Source organism: Salmo trutta, chromosome 29 (genome assembly GCF_901001165.1).
Source record: "Salmo trutta chromosome 29, fSalTru1.1, whole genome shotgun sequence".
Taxonomy (NCBI): Eukaryota; Metazoa; Chordata; class Actinopteri; order Salmoniformes; family Salmonidae; genus Salmo; species Salmo trutta.
The window spans coordinates 36,348,325-36,368,751 of record NC_042985.1 but is presented as its reverse complement, the minus strand read 5'-3'; the positions used below and the strand labels follow the sequence as shown (position 1 = coordinate 36,368,751).

Here is a 20,427-nt window from a genome sequence, read left to right as displayed (position 1 = left end):
GTGACCACTACTTGATCAGGCTGTTGATTGTGGCCTGTGGAATGTTGTCCGACTCCTCTTCAATGGCTGTGCGAAGTTGCTGGATATTGGCGGGAACTGGAACACGTTGTCGTACACGTCGATACAAAGCATGATCAATGGGTAACATTTCTGTTGATTATGCAGGCCATGGAAGAACTGGGACATTTTCAGCTTCCAAGAATTGCGTACAGATCCGTGTGACATGGGATCATGCATTATCAGGCTGAAACATGAGGTGATGGCGGTGGATGAACGGCATGACAATGGGCCTCAGGATCTCGTAACGGTATCTCTGTGCATTCAAATTGCCATCGATAAAAAGCAATTGTGTTTGTTGGCCGTAGCTTATGCCTTCCCATACCATAACCCCACTGCCACCATGGGGCACTCTGTTCACAATGTTGACATCAGAAAACCGCTCGCCCACACGAGGCCATACACACTACGCTGTCTACCATCTGCCCGGTACAGATGAAACCCGGGATTCATCCGTGAAGAGCACACGTCTCCAGCATGCCAGTGGCCATTGAAGATGAGCATATGCCCACTGAAGTCTGTTAAAATGCCGAACTGCAGTCAGGTCAAGACCCTGGTGAGGACGACAAGCACGCAGATGAGCTTCCCTGAGACATTTTTATGAAAGTTTGTGCAGAAATGATTTGGTTGTGGAAACCCACACTTTCATCAGCTGTTCGGGTGGCTGGTCTCAGACGGACCCGCAGATGAAGAAGCTGGATGTGGAGGATCCTGGGCTGGCGTGGTTACACGTGGTCTGCGGTTGTGAGGCCGATTGGACCAACTGCCAAATTCTCCAAAATCATGTTAGAGTAAGCTTATGGTAGAGAAATGAACATCAAATTATCTGGCAACAGCTCTGATGGACATTCCTCAAATCAGCATGCCAATTGCATGTTCCCTCAAAACTTGAGACACCTGTGGCATTGTGTTGTGTTACAAAACTGCACATTTTAGAGTGGCCTTTTATTGTCCCCAGCACAAGATGCACCTGTGTAATGATCACGCTGTTTAAGCAGCTTCTTGATATGCCACACCTGTCAGGTGGATGGATTATCTTGGCTAAGGAGAAATGCTCACTAACAGGAATATAAACAAATGTGTGCACAAAATGTGAGAGAAATAAGCTTTTTGTGCATATGGAACACTTCTGGGATCGATTTCAGCTCACGGGACCAACACTTTTTCTGTTGTGTTCATATTTGTGTTCAGTGTACATATTTGTAGGAACTCTGAGGTTTAAACAACCAAATCATGTCAAATGGACACATAACGATTATTCCTAACCTATGCTAGAGATCAGCACACCATTACACTGTATAGAATCAGTTACTTTCCATATTAATTTCTAACTTTGTAAACTAGTTGGGAGTTGGAAACATCTCAGTTGAGAGATAAGGAAATAAATGAAGGTATAAGTTTAATGAAAGACTGCCACCCGGGAAGAGCATTAAAACAAGCTGATGACAGGGGATCAACCTCCAACCACAACAGTCTGACAACCTGGGCTCACATGGCACAGCAGCTTGGGAGAAGCCAGGGGTGTTCCGAGCAGCTTTCCCCCCTTCCGTTTGTCACCGTGATGGCTTCTAGCATGATTACATATTCATGAAAACAGTTGTGATCTGTGACGAATGTGACCTGTTCGCAGTGTGTGGGAGAGCCAAAAACAACGCTGTGACTATAGCTTACCATTCTGTTCCAAGGACAATAGACAACTGACAACAACGCAAGTTGTATAGGTTTCTTACTGGAGTGTTGTTGGGAAAAATGTTGGGAGAACAGTTTGATCTAATGTTGGGGTATGATCTCAAACAGTGTAATCAGCGTAGAAGTGAATACAGCTGGGTCGTTTGTTTGAATTCCAGGCTCATTTGCATCTTTGCGTTCTTACTTTCTGTCCAAATGCCTGGTGTTTTTGCTTCACAGAAGGTTAGGCCATTCTAACCAAAAAAGGAAGAATGGTATCATGAATAAGGTTCGGATGACCCCGACTTAATCTCAGCTAAAACAGGCTTCTGTAAACACAATCATTGAATTAGTCCCCCCCCGGGACATATCAATCCTTTTGATGGAGGATTCATTATTCCCCTCCGCCAGCAAGTCAATACATAGTCGCGAGAATCAGAGAAGTATGAAATTAGCAAAAAACCTTACAACGGGATTGAAAAAGGTAATGCAATTACCGTGAAAATAAATAGGGCTGTTCATTCTGATAATACATCTTCGATTTTCAGCCTGTAGACAGACTGAGACTGATATGAGACTACCGATGGAGAGAAAAGGAAGATGGCTGCAAAGCCATGACGACTTTGATGAATGTTGTTGTATGTCTTTCTTGTTCTGCTTTCCCCCTCGTCGGCTTGGATTATTTTACACGCACATGTCTTTGTCAGCGCTTCAGCCACCCCCTGAAAATGAATCCCACCTTGTCTGGCCTGTCAGTCTCCCACTCCTGCGTGCCACTTTAAATCACACATTAAGAAATTGAAGAGCGACCTTCGGCTCGGCCGAGGACATTAGTCATGACTTGTGGAATGCATTACAGTAACTTCCAACTCCACAAGCACCGCATGACAAAAAGAGTCAACCTACCGACAGCGCAAAGACTAAATAGTTACACATTAGAAAGTCTCCATAGTGGATTGATGTTCGGATTCTGACTGGACCCCTTTTCTGGTCTCTTTTTATAAACTCAATTCTAAAATGGCGTTCCCATGCTGGACTGTATTACTCACTCGTTGAGCTGCGGTATAGAGGTCTTCCTCTTGGCCTTCTGCACCATGTTGGCTTGGTTCCTCAGGGAGATCCGGATGGTGGAGGGGGCTAGCTTGCACGGCTCCCCATCTACCTGCATGGGGATGGACTTGTAGGTGGTGAGGGTCACTTCTCTGCACTGGTTCAGCCGCTCGCCGTGACCTCCGACCTGCAGTGTTGCCTACAGCACCAGGGGGGACGAGACGACCATCCGTCAGAGCAAGGCTACGACTAGGACAAATGTAAAGAAAGTGACTCATCCATTTCATTCATCTACTAACTCGTATGTTCTAACACACAGACAAATTCAAGTTGATAGGTGAATACCAGAGAGGTCATGGTGAAGCCGATAACTTCAATGCAGCCGTCGTCGTGCCGTTGTGGCTCAAAGTCATGGTGCTCGCTTGGGTTTCCCCATGGCATGGTACCAGCACAGTATCTAGTACCACACACACACACACACACACACACACACACACACACACACACACACACACACACAGTTATGTGCCTAACTTAGCCTACAGCCTACATTACAACAGTGTGATATATAACTCGTTTCCCCATTGAGGCTGCTCACCTAGGAATGTTGAGGAACACCAAACACTGCAGCTTCAGATCCTGAACCTTTGAGGTGAGGTCGGTGCCGTCACACTAATGAGAGGAGACAGACAGATAGACGTCTCCATTACTGTACACAAACGCACTCAGATCATTCCTGGAAGAGGTCTCACGTGGCCAATAAAACGTACCCTTTGAAAGGTGCCACATTCTGACTGACTGACAGTGAAGAAGAACACATCTGTCAGTCTAATGAGATGTACAGGGTCGGTTGTAAGGATCACCAGCTCAGAATGGAGCCCAGGCTCTGAAACGAGGCTCAATTTCTATTTCGGACTAACTATTTTTTAGTATGAAGTGGGGAAATTCCTGTTAACATATTTAGATTTGAACTTGAACCCTTTGTGGAATGACGTCACACAATCTGAGCTGCAGCCAAGGTCCATGTAAATGGTCAGTTGAACTCACCACGACCTTGATGTGTTTGGCTAGGTCTTTGGAGCTGCCCATGAGGAAGTCTGAGAAGGCCGTCTGGTTAGAAGGAACACCAGAGAATCAAACTTGTAGATTATCAATAGAAAATATTGACACAACTAAAGCTATGGCCACAAATACAAACAATTACTATCACTACTAATGATAAAAGTGATGAGAAATGGTGAGAAAATATGAATGTATTAGTTATTTTCTCTTGTTTAGAAAACACAACTGTACCCACCCCTGCATAGAACATCTTGTTCCGAAAGCGGCTGTTGAATTTCTCAGGGTTGGCTTCTGAGGAGCGTTGGTTATAGAAAGCATGATGGAGTGTGAGTAATGAGACACAATGATTTGGCATACAGTAGATACACACAGCATCATCTGTTTACTATCAACGTGAGCCGTCTATGGATAGCACAGATGTATCCCCAACAATGACATTACATGGGTGGTCAACGTTAAGAGATCAGTCAGAAATACAACCTCGAGACTCGTGGAATTCTAGTGTCACGTGTGCGTCGAAGCCGAGGCTGAAGTAGTTGTTGAAGACGTCGAGGGGGAGCTGTGGGAAAGAAAACCCGTACAAAAAAAATTTGTTAATCCCAGATGAAATATCACCAAAACATCAGAAATCACAAGGTAAAATGTTGACATTTCAACACTAAACCGGAGAATGCTGCTGAGCCCAACTCCATCCTCAGTCCTACGGTCTTTAGTGCCCCAGACTACCCTCACTGCCATACGAAAAAATTATCTAACAATAATCCATGATGTTTGAGGTCACTGAGCAACATTGTGCTTCTAGTTGATAACACATCTCAACTTTTAGAAGTAACTAACCATTTAATAATTTAAAGGTCACTGAGGTATTTTGGTGTGTGACCAGCCATGACCCTGTTTACAATAAACAAATTATAATGTGACTTTGTAGAAAGGTTAATTCTCTGGGGCTCAATGAAAACTCATCACAGTAAAGACCTGATTTACGATGCTATTACACACCATCTGATAGGTAAAGTGCTAGCACTAAGTTAAAATTTGATCAATCCTCATTCTCTGCAACACCCATCCACACACACCATCATTTGTTGACAGTGTAACAGTGTAGCTTCCGTCCCTCTCCTTGCCCTTACCTGGGCTCGAACCAGGGACCCTCTGCACACACCGACAGCAGTCACCCTCAAAGCATCGTTACCCATCACGCCACAAAAGCCGTGGCTCTTGCAGAGCAAGGGGAACAACTACTTCAAGGTCTCAGAGCGAGTGACTTCACCGATTGAAACGCTATTAGCACACACCACCGCTAACTAGCTACCCATTTCATATCGGTTACACTCACCCCCCTTTTGACCTCCTCCTTTTCCGCAGCAACCAGTGATCCGGATCAACAGCATCAATGTTACAGTTTTAGCTTCCGTCTCTCTCCTCGCCCCTACCTGGGCTCGAACCATGGACCCTCTGCACACACCGACAACAGTCACCCGAGGCATCGTTACCCATCGCGCCACAAAAGCCACAGCCCTTGCAGAGCAAGGGGAACAACTACTTCAAGGTCTCAGAGCGAGTGACGTCACCGATTGAAACGCTATTAGCGTGCACCACCGCTAACTAGCTAGCCATTTCACATCGGTTACAAGTCCATGCCTACAGTGCAGGATCTGGGACGAGGGGTGAGAGGGGGTTTGTTCACCTTGTCGGTCTGCTGCTCATCCCTTTCCTCTGCTACAGCATCCTGGTTTGGCTCCACTACTAGATTCCACCGGTCGAGCTGGACGATGTTCCCATCCTCTACATGAGACAGGATCTTAGACACCGGCTCATCTGTGTAACCCTGGAGAGGGGAGGAATAGAGAAAGACAACACCAAGAGCATTAAACACAGTTCATTGTAGAAGGTATCTAGTTCCTCCTGAGATATATAAATTCTTCAAGACATTTTTCAAGCAATAATAAGTGGTTATTGTCATGATTCTGGTGTCCTCTTGAGAGTTAACTGTGCATCTGCATTGCCCAACTATGGAAAAGCCTATCTTTGAGGGTGTACACCGTGTACAAAACATCAGGAACATCGGCTCTTTCCATGACATAGACTGACCAGGTGAAAGCTATGATCCCTTATTGATGTCACTTGTTAAATCCACTTCAATCAGTGTAGATGAAGGGGCGGAGACAGGTTAACTATTTAGGGTATAGGGGGTAGTATTTTCGATTTCGGATGAAAAGCGTGCCCAGAGTAAACTGCCTAATACTCGGGCCCAGAGTCAACTATTTACATATTATTAGTAGATTTGGATAGAAAACACTCTGAAGTTTCTAAAACTGTTTGTATGATGTCTGTGAGTATAACAGAACTCATATGGCAGGCAAATACCTGAGAAAAATCCAACCAGGAAGTGGGAAATCTGAGAATTGTAGTTCTTCTTTTGAATCCCTATCGAACCTACAGTGTCTGTGGGGTCACTTTGCACTTCCTAAGGCTTCCTTTGGCTGTCAACAGCCTTTATAAAGTTGTTTCATCCTTCTCCTGTTACTGGGCAGAGAATAGTAGCTCAGTCAATGAGTGGACTGCCTATGGACAAAGGGCTTGGGTATGCGCGAGCCCGTGAGGACGCCGTTCCTTCTTTTTCTCCTGGAATGAATACGCTATTGTCCGGTTGGAATATTATCGACGTTTTATGTTAAAAATACCCTAAGAATTGATTGTAAACAACGTTTGACATGTTTCTACGACCGGTAATGGAACATTTTTACTTTTCGTGTCCTGATTTACGCTCGCGCGTTATTCCTTTGGATAGTGATCTGAACGCACAAACAAAACGGAGGTATTTGGACATAAATATGGAGTATTTCGAACAAAACAAACATATATTTTGGAAGTAGGAGTCCTCGGAGTGCATTCTGACGAAGATCAGCAAAGGTAAGAGAATATTTATAATACTAATTCTGAGTTTTGTTGACCCCAGAACTTGGTGGGTATCTGTATAGCTTGCTTTGATGGCTGAGGTCTGTACTCAGAATATTGAAAAATGTGCTTTCTCCGTAAAGCTATTTTAAAATCTGACACAGCGGTTGCATTAAGGAGAAGTATATCTATAATTCTTTCAATAACTGTTGTAAATTTTATCAACGTTTATGATGAGTATTTTTGTAAATTGATGTGCACATTCAACGGAAGTGTTGGTGGGAATACATTTTCTGAACATCATGCGCCAATGTAAAATGATGTTTTTGGATATAAATATGAACTTTATCGAGCAAAACATACATGTATTGTATAACATGAAGTCCTATGAGTGCCATCTGATGAAGATCATCAAAGGTTAGTGAATATTTTAGCTGTACTTTTGTTTTTTGTGATGCATGTCCTTGCTTGGAAAATGGCTGTGTGGTTTTTCTCGTGAAGTTTGTGTCCTAACATAATCTAATTTTATGCTTTCGCCGTAAAGCCTTTTTGAAATCGGACAATGTGGTTAGATTAACGAGAGTTATCTTTAAAATGGTGTAAAGTAGTTGATTGTTTGAGAAAATGAAATTGAGATTTTTGCTGTTTTGTATTTCGTGCCATGCTATTTCACTGGCTGTTGAATAGTGTGTCCCGTAGCTAGCCCAGAGAGGTTAAAGAAGGAATTTTAAGCCTCGAGACAATTGAGGCATGGATTGTGCGTGTGTGCCATTCAGAGGGCACACGTAGACCACTTTGAGTCAAGCACTGCAATGTCGCAATTTTATTTACACTCAACAGTTTCTGGTGTGTATCAAGAATGGTCCACCACCCAAAGGACATCCAGCCAACTTGACACAACTGTGGGAACCATTGGAGTCAACATGGGCCAGCATCCCTGTGGAACGCTTTCGACACCTTGTAGAGTCCACGCCCCGATGAATTGCGGCTGTTCCGAGGGCAAAACGGCAGGTGCGACTCAAGATTAAAGAAAGTGTTCCTAACGTTTTGTAAACTCCGTGTATATGTTGTCCAGATATGACTGATACTCACACCACCCCAGTTGAGGGTCCTGGCCAGGTCGTTGCCTGTCCCCAGAGGCAGGATGGCTACCGCAGGCTGGGGGTTCAACTGGAGCTGGTCCAGAGCAGACAGGATCCAGCCCACCTACACACAGTGTTCAGGGCTTAGATCACTAAGATGGGGTCAAATGCCTTTAAGGGAAAACACCAGACACTGTCCGCTGTTATTATAATGATCGCAAAGTCAAGTTTGCTGCTAAGAGTGTTCAGGAACGTCTGTGTATTGCGTAAAAAAAGACCGCGAGGCATTGCTGTTGTATAATAAGCCTGTTCCTACTCACCGTGCCATCACCTCCGCATGCCAGTATCCTCAGGTTATGCACCTTACGGTACATTTCTAACCTTGGAGAGACAGAGCAAGAGACAAAATCAACTTCTAGTTTTCCGGCCCAGTCAGTCCACAGTATCAAGCCTGTTAACGAAGGTTGGAATGATAGCATAGGGTATCCATAGCAAGAACAAAAACAATATCAAAATAATACTTTGTAATTAGAACGACTTCTTTTGGTTCAGATACATTAGATGTAACGAGAAGAAGCTCTGCGTCAGGGAGCACAGAGTAACGGAAGAGCTCCAAGACTTACACGTATGATGACGATACTGATGTCTAAAGGCCAGAGTCAGTAAAAAATGTAAAAGACTGCACTAGTACAAAGTTTGGGAAACGTACCCGTCCTTGGGTCCTCCCAGACTCAGGTCAAATACTTGGCGGGGGTTCAGGTACCACATGAACGACTGGATAATCTTGGCTCCCTGAAAAATGAGCAGGAGTACAATTACTACCAAGTCCTCATCGTCGTCACAGTAAAACAAGTATTTGATTAACTGACTAGTATATGATTGAGTGAGGTATGAGCTGCCCGGACTGGATTGCTGGAAAACTCTTTAAGATGCAGACAGGGTTTCATCTCACAGACGGCTTATAGACCAGTCAGGATTACACCTGTGACTGGTGTTGGCCTCGGTCCACTGGGCCTGCACTGACAGCTCCAGTACAGACAGCACGGCTCTCACCTGATTTCCCCCACTCTTCGGGTTGACAAACACCAACAGCGGCTTCATGAGCTGAGAGGGAATGGGTCTAACTATGAAGGGCTTCCAGCGCGCCTCCTGCACAAAGGAAATAAAGGGATGCATTTAGACAGGTGAAAGATGAGAGACCGACGTACAGTGTTGGTTTCCTAAGGGAAGAACACTAAGCTCTTACTGCTTGTACTGATGTTCTGTTAGAAACTATCGTGTCAGACTCGTATAACATTATGCCAAATTAACTCACTAAAATGAAAATGACATAGAGCTGATGTTGCGTGGATACTTCCTACACTCTATGAGATGTAGTAAGCCAAAGAGTATATAGTTGTCTAACAGTTGAAATGATCAATACGGTCTCCAGAGCTGTGGCTTTGGGGTGATCTGGTGGAGTTGGGGTGGGATGGTACCTGGGACTGGCTCCGCCTGAGGCGCTTTAGAGCGCCTTGTCTTTGGAGGGCTGGCTAACCAACGCAAGGCCAGACAAGAGAGAAAATTATTTCTGAAACATGCATCTGTCATGTAAATGCAGTAAAGCCATGGTATTGGACACTGGATGTCGCCAGGAAGTATGTATTGACCAGCACATCCTATGTCCCTGGCTGGGTTGTGTGCAGCAGTGATTCGATAAGGGCCAAGACTGTCTACATCGATAATACCTTGTCATCAGTTTGACATTGTCCTTTTAGTTACCCTTTCATAAGTCTGCGTTTCATTTTATTTCAATGTAAAAACCAATTTAACACTTCACAACAGTTGCAGTATAAGAGGAACGATGCCCCTTCAGGCTAATCAACAAAGGATATTTTAGTTATGTACGTCTCCTCACAATACAAACGGTAGGAAAGGCCATTTGCGATGGAGGAAGTAACAATTCAAACTCACCTCTACTCCCTTTTTGCTGGACTTGCGCTTAAACGAGGTCCGTTTTTTCTTTTTACTCGACTTTAGTGAGGTCTAAAAGAATAACACACGAGGATTAAAATGTCACATCGGTATTCCATTTTTATAAGGAACAGCAATTGATCAACTATAAATAATACAATGTAATTTATCATAACTGTTGAATAAGTTAGCTCTAAATATTTCTAAAACTAAAAGCATTGTATATGGGACAAATCATTCACTAAATCCTAAACCTCAACTAAATCTTGTAATAAATAATGTGGAAATTGAGCAAATTGAGATGACTAAATTGCTTGGAGTAACCTTGGATTGTAAATGGTCATGGTCAAAACATATTGATACAACAGTAGCTAAGATAGGGAGAAGTCTGTCCATAATAAAGCACTGCTCTACCTTCTTAACAACACTATCAACAAGGCAGGTCCTGCAGGCCCTAGTTTGGTCGCACCTGGACTACTTTTCAGTCGTGTTGTCAGGTGCCACATAAAAGGACTTAAATTGCAATTGATTCAGAACAGGGCAGCACGGCTGGCCCTTGGATGTACACAGAGAGCTAATATTAATAATATGAATGTCAATCTCTCCTGGCTCAAAGTTGAGGAGATTGACTTCATCACTACTTGTATTTATGAGAGGTATTGACATGTGGAATGCAATGAGCTGAGTGTTTGAACTACTGGCACACAGCTCAGACACCAGTGCATACCCCATAAGACATGCCACAAGAGGTCTCTTCAAGTCCCCAAGTCCAGAACAGACTATGGGAGGCACACAGTACTACATAGAGCCATGACTACATGGAACTCTATTCGACATCATTTAACTGATGCAAGCAGTAAAATTTGATTAAAACAACCCCGATTAAAAACACCTTATGGAACAGCGGGGACTGTGAAGCAACACAAACATAGGCACAGACACATGCATACACACACATGATAACATACGCAATGTACATTTACATTTTAGTCATTTAGCAGACGCTCTTATCCAGAGCGACTTACAGTAGTGAATGCATACATTTCATAATATTATTATTTTTTCCGTACTGGCCCCCCGTGGGAATCGAACCCACAACCCTGGCGTTGCAAACACCATGCTCTACCAACTGAGCCACACATGTACACACACGTACACATGGATTTAGTACTGTAGATATATGGTAATGGTGGAGTAGGGGCCTGAGGGCACACAGTGTGTTGTGAAATCTGTTAATGTATTGTAATGTTTTAAAAATGGTATAAACTGCCTTAATTTTGCTAGACCCCAGGAAGAGTAGCTGCTGCCTTGGCAGTAGCTAATGGGGATCCATAATAAATACAAATACAAATGCGTGGCTTACAGCTCAAACTAACGGATGACTGCTACCCTCTGTTGGCGTTTCAGTGCAATGGCACCACAAAGTATTTGGGAAAGCATGCCATTGCACTTTGTAAACTCACACGGTGGCAGTGAATATTTGAATACTTGGAAGTGTATTATGCGACTGTGTATTATGTGACTGTGGGGTCTGCAGGTAGCGTAGCGGTTAGAGCGTTGGGCCAGTAACCAAAAGGTTGCTGGTTCAAATACCCGAGCTGACAAGGCCGAAAAATCTCTATGCCTTTGAGCAAAGGCACGTAACCTTCATTTGCTCCGGGGGCACCGTACTACTATGGCTGACCCTGTAAAAAAACACATTTCACCGCACCTATCCGGTATATGTGACAATAAACATCTAGTTATTTATTTAAAAAAAAACATTTTCACCTGAGGTCTGCGGACCCGGAGGATCCAGGTAGAGGGTACAATGACAGAGGCATGAGCACCCAGGGAGCAGGGCTCCTCGATCTGCTGCAGCATGAAGCAAGACACCTTGTTGTGATACTACAGTAGGGAGGGGGACAGAGGAAAGGACGGCAGCGGTGTGAGCGCAATACACGCATCACACACGTCATTCACTTAAAAACACTCGACACAGACCCTCACGCGACTGTCTCACATAAACATACGTACACCACTACAGAGGGTGAAGACAGCTACTGAACACACTCACACAACACATCAGCGATCACGTACATCCACATGCATTGGAAGTGTGTTCATTCGACACAGACACTCGCACAAACGTCTCACACAAGCATACGCACACACATCATTATTATCCATAGTTTGAGGCACAGCAGCACTAAAACCATACAGGGGTAGGCATCAGACTCTCTCTGAGAACATAATCGTATCACTCTTTTGTTGCGGAGTAATTCCAAATGCAGATGAAGTTCATGATTTACATAAATTCCCTGAAAACAGGCAATAGCACACAGCTATATTAACAGTACTGCACTTTTCATGTAGCCTAATTTTGACTAGCTAATATTAGTAGTAGTAGTAGTAGTAGTAGTAGTAGATTTTATTGGTTTCTCAGTAATCGGCTAAATTTACAATAAACCAATTTCCAATCATAACATCAATCATATATAATTATCAAATAGAGCAGTGGAGGTGTCATAATAACCATAAAACCTAGCGGTCAAACAGGGAAATGGACCCAATCGTTTTCCACCGTTATTTTCTTCCCCCATAGGGGATTTTAGAAACACTTAATATAAGGACTGTGTTTCGTGTAGGCTTACCCTGGTGTGAAGTTCGGATAAACATGCAAATCTCTCTCAGACAAGGTGACGTTGCTGCAGGATTAAGTTGCTGCGACAATGCCGGTCAAATTAAGACCCTACATCTGTACAGTACAAACCAACCTTCCAACTTACTGCCTGTTTACACCACGAACAGCTGATGGCCACAATCTCTTTGCTATGGAAGGCAAACTTCTGCTGGAAACCCTGTAGAGAAATGAATCAGATCTAAGATGTAACGTAACCTCAAGGAGAACATGTTTCATCAGATCATTCATCCTGCAATATAGGGCAGAAATGAATTAATTGATATTATAACCATGCTCACCTTCCCACACTGCCGACACTTCCCATCCTGGCGCCTCCGGTGCACCCAATGGTGTCGCATTACGGTGGGCTGGAAAACCGACGTTCATAAACACATTAATCAACTCACTCACAATTGCCCGATTTAAAATATTGTGGTTTTCCTATTTTTTTATCATGTAGACAATGGTGAGTGAGATTAAGGAAAGCTTGTGTTGAGTTTATTGGTTTATAATTAGCAATGTCAGAGGTTTGGACAGACACAGTGAACATTATTGTGTATAGGACCCCATAATAAACCCAGTTCTGTGGTAATAAAGACCAAGTGTAGTATGCTAACAGAAGAGGGCTTCGGGCAGCTGAGTGGAAATGTAAGAAAACTACATTTCTGGAGGACCCATCATCCTTCCACTCCCTCCTCTCTACCTTTTCTTCCTTTGTATCCACTGATAAAGCCGCTCTCTATAACGCTACATTTCAAGCTTCCACCTCCAACCCTGGGAAACTCTTCTCCACTTTCTCTTCCCTCCTTAATCCTCCACCCTCCTCCTCTCTCTCTGTGGATGACTTTGCCAACCACTTTGAAAAAAAAGGTTGACAACATCTGTACCCCTTCTACTCAGCCTACTGAGTCCACTGGTCCCACACACAGAACTACCATATGCCTTGATCTCTTTCTCCCCGCTCTCTACAGATGAAATCCTGCGACTAGTGAGGTGCGGACGACCGACAACATCCCTTTCCTCCAGACCATTTTTGGAGACATTCTCCCATTTCTCACTTTCCTCATTAACTCATCCCTGACCACTGGCTGAGTCCCCTCTGACTTTAAGACTCCTGATGTCAAAAACTACAGACCGGTATCGTTTCTTTTTTTTCCTTTCCAAAACACTTGAGCGTGCCGTCTCTGACCAACTCTCTCGTTATCTCTCTCAGAACGATTTTCTTGACCCTAAGCAGTCAGGCTTCAAGGCGGCTCACCCAACTGAGACTGCTTTCCTCTGTGTCACAGACACTCTCTGCTCTGCCAAAGCTGACTCTCTCTCCTCTGTTCTCATCCTCTTAGATCTATCCATTGCTTTCGACACTGAACCATCAGATCCTCCTCTCCATCCTCTCAGGGTTGGGCGTCTCAAACGCTGCACACTCCTGGATTGCATCCTACCTGGCAGGTCACTCCTACCAAGTGGCGTGAAGAGGATCAGTGTTTGCACCACGTGATCTCACTACTGGTGTCCCCCAAGGCTCCGTTCTAGGCCCACTCTTCTTTTCTCTTTAAACAAAATCACTCGGCTTCGTCATATCCTCACATGGTCTCTCCTATCATTGCTATGTGGATGACACTCAACTTCTCTTCTCCTTCCTACATTCTGACACCAAGGTGGTGAGAAGCATCTCTGCGTGCCTGTCAGACATCTCAGCTTGGATGTCAGCCCACCACCTCAAGCTCAACCTCGACAAAAACGTATCTTCCTCCCGAGGAAGGCCTGTCCATTTCAAGACCTCTCCATCACGGTTGACAACTCCATGGTGTCCCCTTCCCAGAGTGAAAATAACCTTAGTGTGACCCTGGACCACACCCTGTCGTTCTCTGCAAACATCAAAGCAGTGACTCGCTCCTGCAAGTTTATGCTCTTCAACATCTGTAACGGCACTAATCCAGGCACTTGTCATCTCCCGTCTAGACTACTGAAACTCTCCCCGCTTTGCTATCAAACCCCTGCAAATTACCCAGAATACTGCAGCCCGCTTGGTGTTCAACCTTTCTAAGTTCTCCCACATCATCCTGCTCTTCCTCACACTCTACTGGCTTCCAGTCGAAGCTCGCATCAACTTCAAGACCCTGGTGCCTGCCTACGAAGCAGCAAGGGGAACTGCACCTCTTTATCTTCAGACTATGTTCAAAGCCTACATCCCAACCCGAGCACTCTGTTCCGCCACCTCTGGTCTCTTGGCCCTCCCACCACCACGGGAGGGCAGCTTAGCCCAGTCAAAGCTCTTCTCTGTCTTGGCATTCCAATGGTGGAACAAACTTCCCCCTGAAGTCAGAACAGCGTAGTCCCTGCCCATATTTCAAAAACGTCTGGAACCATTCCTCTTTGAAGAGTATCTTAAATAATTCTCACGGCGCCTCTGGCACCCCCTCCTCTCCCCCCAAAAAACCCACAAACAAAACGTATTGTCCCACCAGCACTGACTGCTGATAAATACTTTGTTGAGGGAAAATGGACTTGATACGATTGTGATATGTCGTTGTCTCTTACTTCGCTACTACGGCCCATTTATTGCCTTACCTCCTTACTCCATTTGCACACACTGTATATAGATTTTTCTATTGTGTTACTGACTGTACTTTTGTTTATCCCACGTGCAACTCTGTGTTGTTGTTTTTTGTCGCACTGCTTTGCTTTATTTCGGCCAGGTCGCAGTTGTAAATGAGAACTTGTTCTCAACTGGCCTACCTGGTTAAATAAAGGCAACAAAATATATAGCCATCTTAAGATGAATGCACTAATTGTAAGTCGCTCTGGATAAGAGCGTCTGCTAAAATGACAAAAATGTCTAAATGAAAATGTTTGATGAGGGAATTTTAACTAGGACACCCAAAGATAGCTCTGGAGGACCATAGGCCTTAGGGGTTACCCAGTCTTTATACTCATTAAACGAGTCAGGTATTACTCTCCTACAGCCCCCATAACTGTGGCTTTGGGTTGGGGTGATCTGGGGAGTTAGGGTGGGATGGTACCTGGGACTGGCTCAGGAAAGGGGTGGCCATGCAGTTAGCCATCCGCCTGAGGCACTTTAGAGCACCTCGTCTTTGGAGGACTGGCTAAGGTCAAAGGTCAAGAGAGAAGGTCAACGGGCAAAAGGGAAGCAGGGGCAGGAGGAGAGGGAGGGGTTACAGAGACAGACAGACAGACAGATAGAATGACAAGACAACGGAGGATGAAAAGGTTGTGAAAATAAAGTATGAGTATGAATATCATGATCATGCTGATCAGATGTAAATGACAGTGTATTGGCACTTACCTCTCGTATATTCCTAGACCCCGATTCCCTGAATGACGGTTTACACCTAAAATTTATCTACGGGTGTAGAGAAAACAAATTGTTTAGAACATTGATTTATTTTGCTGGTCGTTGTTTCAATATGTTGTTAGACAACCCCCTGCACCAAAATAAAATGCTGAGTCAGTAATCCAAAATGGCCAATAGGAGAGGTTTCAGGTTAAACTGAACATGCTGAAGTTCTTGTTCACCTAGAAGTACAGTACTTACTGAAAAGGGAAACCTGTGATGCAATATGTGTTACTATGTCAGTGACACAACCAGCTCTTCACCTTTACCTCCACCGTAACAGCATCAGATAAAGTATAAACGATAGATATAAACAAACCCTCAGATTAGCAGAGTTGTGGGAACAAGTTAAAGATATTTTGGAAAAGGGAGATTCAAATCAACTCAGCAACTAAAAATCTCCAGGAAAGAGCAACCCAATCTATTCGACTACCAATCAAAGTAGCCCAATTTGGAAAGCAACTTTGATTATCCAGAGAACGGCCCAATCAGAGTGCAGCATTGGAGGGTCAGGTCAATGGGTCAGGTAGCGTAGTGAGATAGGGTTAGAGAAGGAGTATGATCTAGCACTAGTTATATCCCATAGCAGCCTGAGAGAGGTCAGAGTGTCTCACTCTAAAGGCGGGGTCTTCGATAAGCAGGCTGGCTTCATTTGGCATAGCCTCGGTGTCGAATAACTGGAGAGGAGCAGGATGGGTTAGGTTGGCAGGCTACCATTTCAATCTCATCTTACCTGATGTGATGGAAACATTTTGTCTCCTTGACAGACAACATCTGAAAATGCTGATATTACGGTATTTTCGGGATTCAACATTTGCAACTCATTTGGTCTTGGTATACATGCTGTTAACTCATTTCCACAACTTTGGTGATAACACATCATTTAACATCTATCTGAAGAAAAGTTTGTGAAGCATTTGTTGGGAAAATTAGCTTGAAACTTACCTTTTCTAGCTGCTCTATGCAGATTGTGTGAACCACTATCTTGCAGGCTGCACACTTTTTCCGGGCTACAGATTTTTGCTGTGGTGACAAGAGATGAGAGTGAGAGAATATTATTTAATGATCCTTCTCGTAATGAAATTACTTTATTTAACTTGATAATGCAGGGCACAACCATAAACTTAGATAGGCTTTGAGGCAAAACAGCGGTCTGTTTTAGCATAGGCAGTGCCATATTGAAGACTTTAACCATTTTAAAGTAGTCAACTTGATGGGACTTCCTATGGATTACGGAAGAATCCCATAATTCCATCAAAGTCCTCAGGAGGGATCAGCCAATGCATTATACACCTGAGCATACATTCCTTAACTGCAGGTGGCAGTAAATTACCAATCTTGGTTTTATACCTGTTCAGACAACACACTCCAGGTGGCAGTATCCACCTTTGACTACTTTAAAATGAAGAAAGCTCTCAATGGAGCTGTCGATGTTGTCACAGAAGCCATATGGCACAGATGCAAAGAAGGGCCCTCTATCTACCTCTATGGGTGCAACACCCTCAAGATGGCAGCACCACTTCTTCGGTGAAGTGTGTTAGGGTTATGTGGACACCAGAGGGAGCCTCTACACAAGGGGTGTCAAACTCATTCCACGGAGGGTCGAGTGTCTAGCCAAAAACCAGCAGACACTTTGTAATGAGTTTGACACCCCTGGTATACAGCATTGCATACCATTTTAGGGTGTCACACACTGTGGCTATCAGAACTAAATATCAAACAAATAATGCAATCAAAAAAATACATCTGCATCATCAGGAGATAAACAAAAAAAGATTGGGCTCGTTTTACAGGTTCTCTTCCTAGTTGGCCACTTTTTATAATCCCATCAGTTTTCCAAAACAAGGAAGAGACAGTGTTTATGTTCATAACATGGCACCATCTCATACTGTAATGTTTACAGTTGCAGAGAGCTATTGAGCTATACAATCTGCATTCTCTAGAAGTGTATTGTATGGTACCGGGTGGTATAAATCTGGACAGTATCATCCACTGACGGACGAAAAACAATGTGACAAGGAAGTTTTAGGGTTTCACTACGAATACATCTCCTCTAATGAGTTCATTCCTCCCTTCCTCTCAGAGCATCTGTGGCTTTGCAATGTCAGGCAGGGCCAGCGGTAGCTGCACACAAACCAACTCACCAGTGTCTTGGCAAAGCAGTGCTGCTCTCCGACATAACAGTAGTCCCCAGAGACATTGGTCTCAAACCAGATGTGCTCCCCATACAGGGCGTTCTCCTGGAGGAAAAGGCATTGTCTATTAAATACACCCTTTTTTTACCCTGACAAATAGGAATCTCAGCTCATAGAATCCACTACCAAACAGTATCTCTGGGTAAATAAAGTACACTACTCTGAAACTCATTTAGGGGCATGTAGTCCATTATGAGGTAACAAAAGAAAATCTATAAGCTGGGCCAGAGGCTGCACTTACGGTCCAGTCACAGCTGCTCCGGATCTCCCTGTCTGGGTCAAACTTGGCCAGGGCTGAGGCACTGGGCTGGGCAGACAGGTGCTGTAGACCCGATTTAGCGATGGCCTTCCTGAAAATGACACAGACACAACACCTTTGAATGATTGCAATAACATCATTGAGATGACACTCCCAGTGCGATGCTGCATCACAACACCAGTAAACTGAAGTGCCTAATGGCAAACCCACTCTTCACTGATGAAAAAAAGGTAGGCCCTAATCAAAGAGAGAGGTTTAGCACACATGAGGAATAATGAAATGGTACATCTGACGTCATGCAATATACATCTTTTGAAGTGGTTGCTTGTCCTTCCCTTCGGTAGAACAACACCCTGTTGAGCTGATGTGCAGTCAGGTACAGATGAGGTCTAGGTGGGTATTTGACAGGTTTGTGTGACTGAGACCCTGCATGAAAGGTGCTGTAGGAGTCACTCAACATAAATCCTAGCTTACATGTCAGCAACACAAAAGATCAGCAGAGTTTAATGTAAAATATGAAAGATTTTCCAGTTACATACTGCAGCAGGCTTAGACACAAACACTTGCTTAACTGACATCAACCCTTCAGACCAGGAAGTGCTGGTATGGTTGGACAGGCAGGAATGGCCAGTGACTTTGGCATGCATTTCCCCCTTTTATTGTTCGGATATAGCAAATAGTGTGGTCTAAAACATGCGCTGTGTATACAGACATTTTCTGTGTGTATTCTGCCATAGATGCCCGCCCCCACCCCCACAAAAGCATTGCCTGTGACCCAGTCGAAGGTAGGGGGTCTACATACGAGACGAACCCACTCCAAGTCTCCAGGCGGGGGTCATAGTAGATGCCCTGCAGCGGGCTGAGGGACTCCCTGCGGCCCCTGGGTTTCCAGCAGGCGGAACAGTTCCTATACAGGGAACGGGAGGAGTGGCGGGCCACAATAGAGCTCCTGCGGCTGGGTGGGTGGACTAGCCTGCCTGGCCAGGCGCTGTTGGAGATGGTGGAAGGCCTCCGTAACTGGCTGGAGCGTCGGTAGCGCCCGTGCACACCGTAGACCGCCCTGCTACGGTGCACCGCCTCCGCCGGCAGCAGCTGGGAGGAGTTACGGCGCAGGCAGCGCAGGGCGCGGCTCAGGGGCCGGGGCTGGATGCTCTCCATCGTTAAGGCTGCCATACTATGAGCCTGATTCCAGTCCTCCCATGGAGACGTCCTCTCTCCCTCTGGATATGATGATGACGATGCCGCAGTCCCCTCTCGTTCACTCCCGCTGCCCTCTGACCTGGTGCTACACTCTCTCTGACTGCAGCTGTCCCCCTCTGACTCAGAGCAGCACGAGGAGCTCTCAGTGTCCTCTCCTGACGCCCCCTCACCGCCCTGCGCCTCTGGTGCCTCCCTCTGCTGCTCCTCACTCATCTGGACCAGGCTGGCCAGCAGCATGGAGGGCCCCAGCAGGTGGGTGTCGATGGTGCGGAGCTTGCCGGCCTGCCGGCGGCGGACAGAGAAGCGGGGGTTGACACAGGCCACAGTGGTGCTGGAGCGACGCCTGGTGTAGTATCTGGTCCTTACTAGCTTCCCACCTCCATAACAACAGTGCCCCCCGGTGGCCTGGGGTAACCCCTGCACCTCGCTGGAGTGCCTGCGTTGTTGGTGAGCAGCGCAGGCCAAGCCCACACTGGAGCGTCTACGGCCCACATAACCCGACGGCAGGCCAACACTGGACCTTCTGTGTCCGACAGGACCTGTGAATGGCAGTCCCACACTAGAGCGTCTACGTTGGACCAGGCTAGCAGAGGGCAGTCCTACACTGGAGCGCCGGCGAGCCTTGCTTGTGGGTACTGCCACGCCAGGCCGTCTGTGTCGGGATTGCTCCGCCCCTTTCAGTCTAAAGTGCCGACGGAAAAAGGTGTCCATGACAACCCACAGCTTCTGGGTCCCCTTTTCACTGTCCCTCTGCAGTGGCTGTTGGTACGAAAAGTCAGTGTCAGCAAAACCTTCAAAACTGTACACAAGCCACTATCCAACTCTTATCAATAGGGATACAGTACTGTTCTTTTCACCTGTGTGGAAAAGTTGAAAGTGAAATGTCTGAACTCGTATACTGCTGCCAGAGAAGGTAAAGCACATGACTAATCTGTGCCTAGATGCTCAAAGAGCAACGTCAATTGGCTGACTAGTGATACTGTCAG

General features: G+C 45.2%; 1 protein-coding gene across 7 annotated transcripts in view; it reads right to left on the bottom strand.

Moving 5' to 3' along the window:
• LOC115167527 (diacylglycerol kinase zeta) overlaps positions 1–20,427 on the bottom strand; it is a 120,535-nt gene that overhangs the window by 32,213 nt on the left and 67,895 nt on the right. For 2 of the 7 annotated variants that reach the window (XM_029722010.1, XM_029722011.1), the window contains exons 2-23: positions 19,044–20,200; positions 18,224–18,332; positions 17,932–18,027; positions 16,733–16,810; positions 16,402–16,464; positions 15,740–15,796; positions 15,456–15,539; positions 12,732–12,800; positions 12,539–12,610; positions 11,541–11,657; positions 9,771–9,842; positions 8,871–8,966; positions 8,527–8,609; positions 8,138–8,198; positions 7,828–7,941; positions 5,525–5,665; positions 4,318–4,396; positions 4,073–4,128; positions 3,823–3,885; positions 3,374–3,447; positions 3,121–3,232; positions 2,775–2,974 (exon numbers count right to left, since the gene is read on the bottom strand). In XM_029722010.1, coding sequence (XP_029577870.1) covers positions 2,775–2,974; positions 3,121–3,232; positions 3,374–3,447; positions 3,823–3,885; positions 4,073–4,128; positions 4,318–4,396; positions 5,525–5,665; positions 7,828–7,941; positions 8,138–8,198; positions 8,527–8,609; positions 8,871–8,966; positions 9,771–9,842; positions 11,541–11,657; positions 12,539–12,610; positions 12,732–12,800; positions 15,456–15,539; positions 15,740–15,796; positions 16,402–16,464; positions 16,733–16,810; positions 17,932–18,027; positions 18,224–18,332; positions 19,044–20,152 — 3,005 coding nt within the window. In that variant the 5' untranslated portion in view covers positions 20,153–20,200. The remainder of the gene's footprint in view (positions 1–2,774; positions 2,975–3,120; positions 3,233–3,373; positions 3,448–3,822; positions 3,886–4,072; positions 4,129–4,317; positions 4,397–5,524; positions 5,666–7,827; positions 7,942–8,137; positions 8,199–8,526; positions 8,610–8,870; positions 8,967–9,770; positions 9,843–11,540; positions 11,658–12,538; positions 12,611–12,731; positions 12,801–15,455; positions 15,540–15,739; positions 15,797–16,401; positions 16,465–16,732; positions 16,811–17,931; positions 18,028–18,223; positions 18,333–19,043; positions 20,201–20,427) is intronic. The other 5 variants (XM_029722013.1, XM_029722015.1, XM_029722016.1 and 2 more) reach the window with 3 other exon arrangements.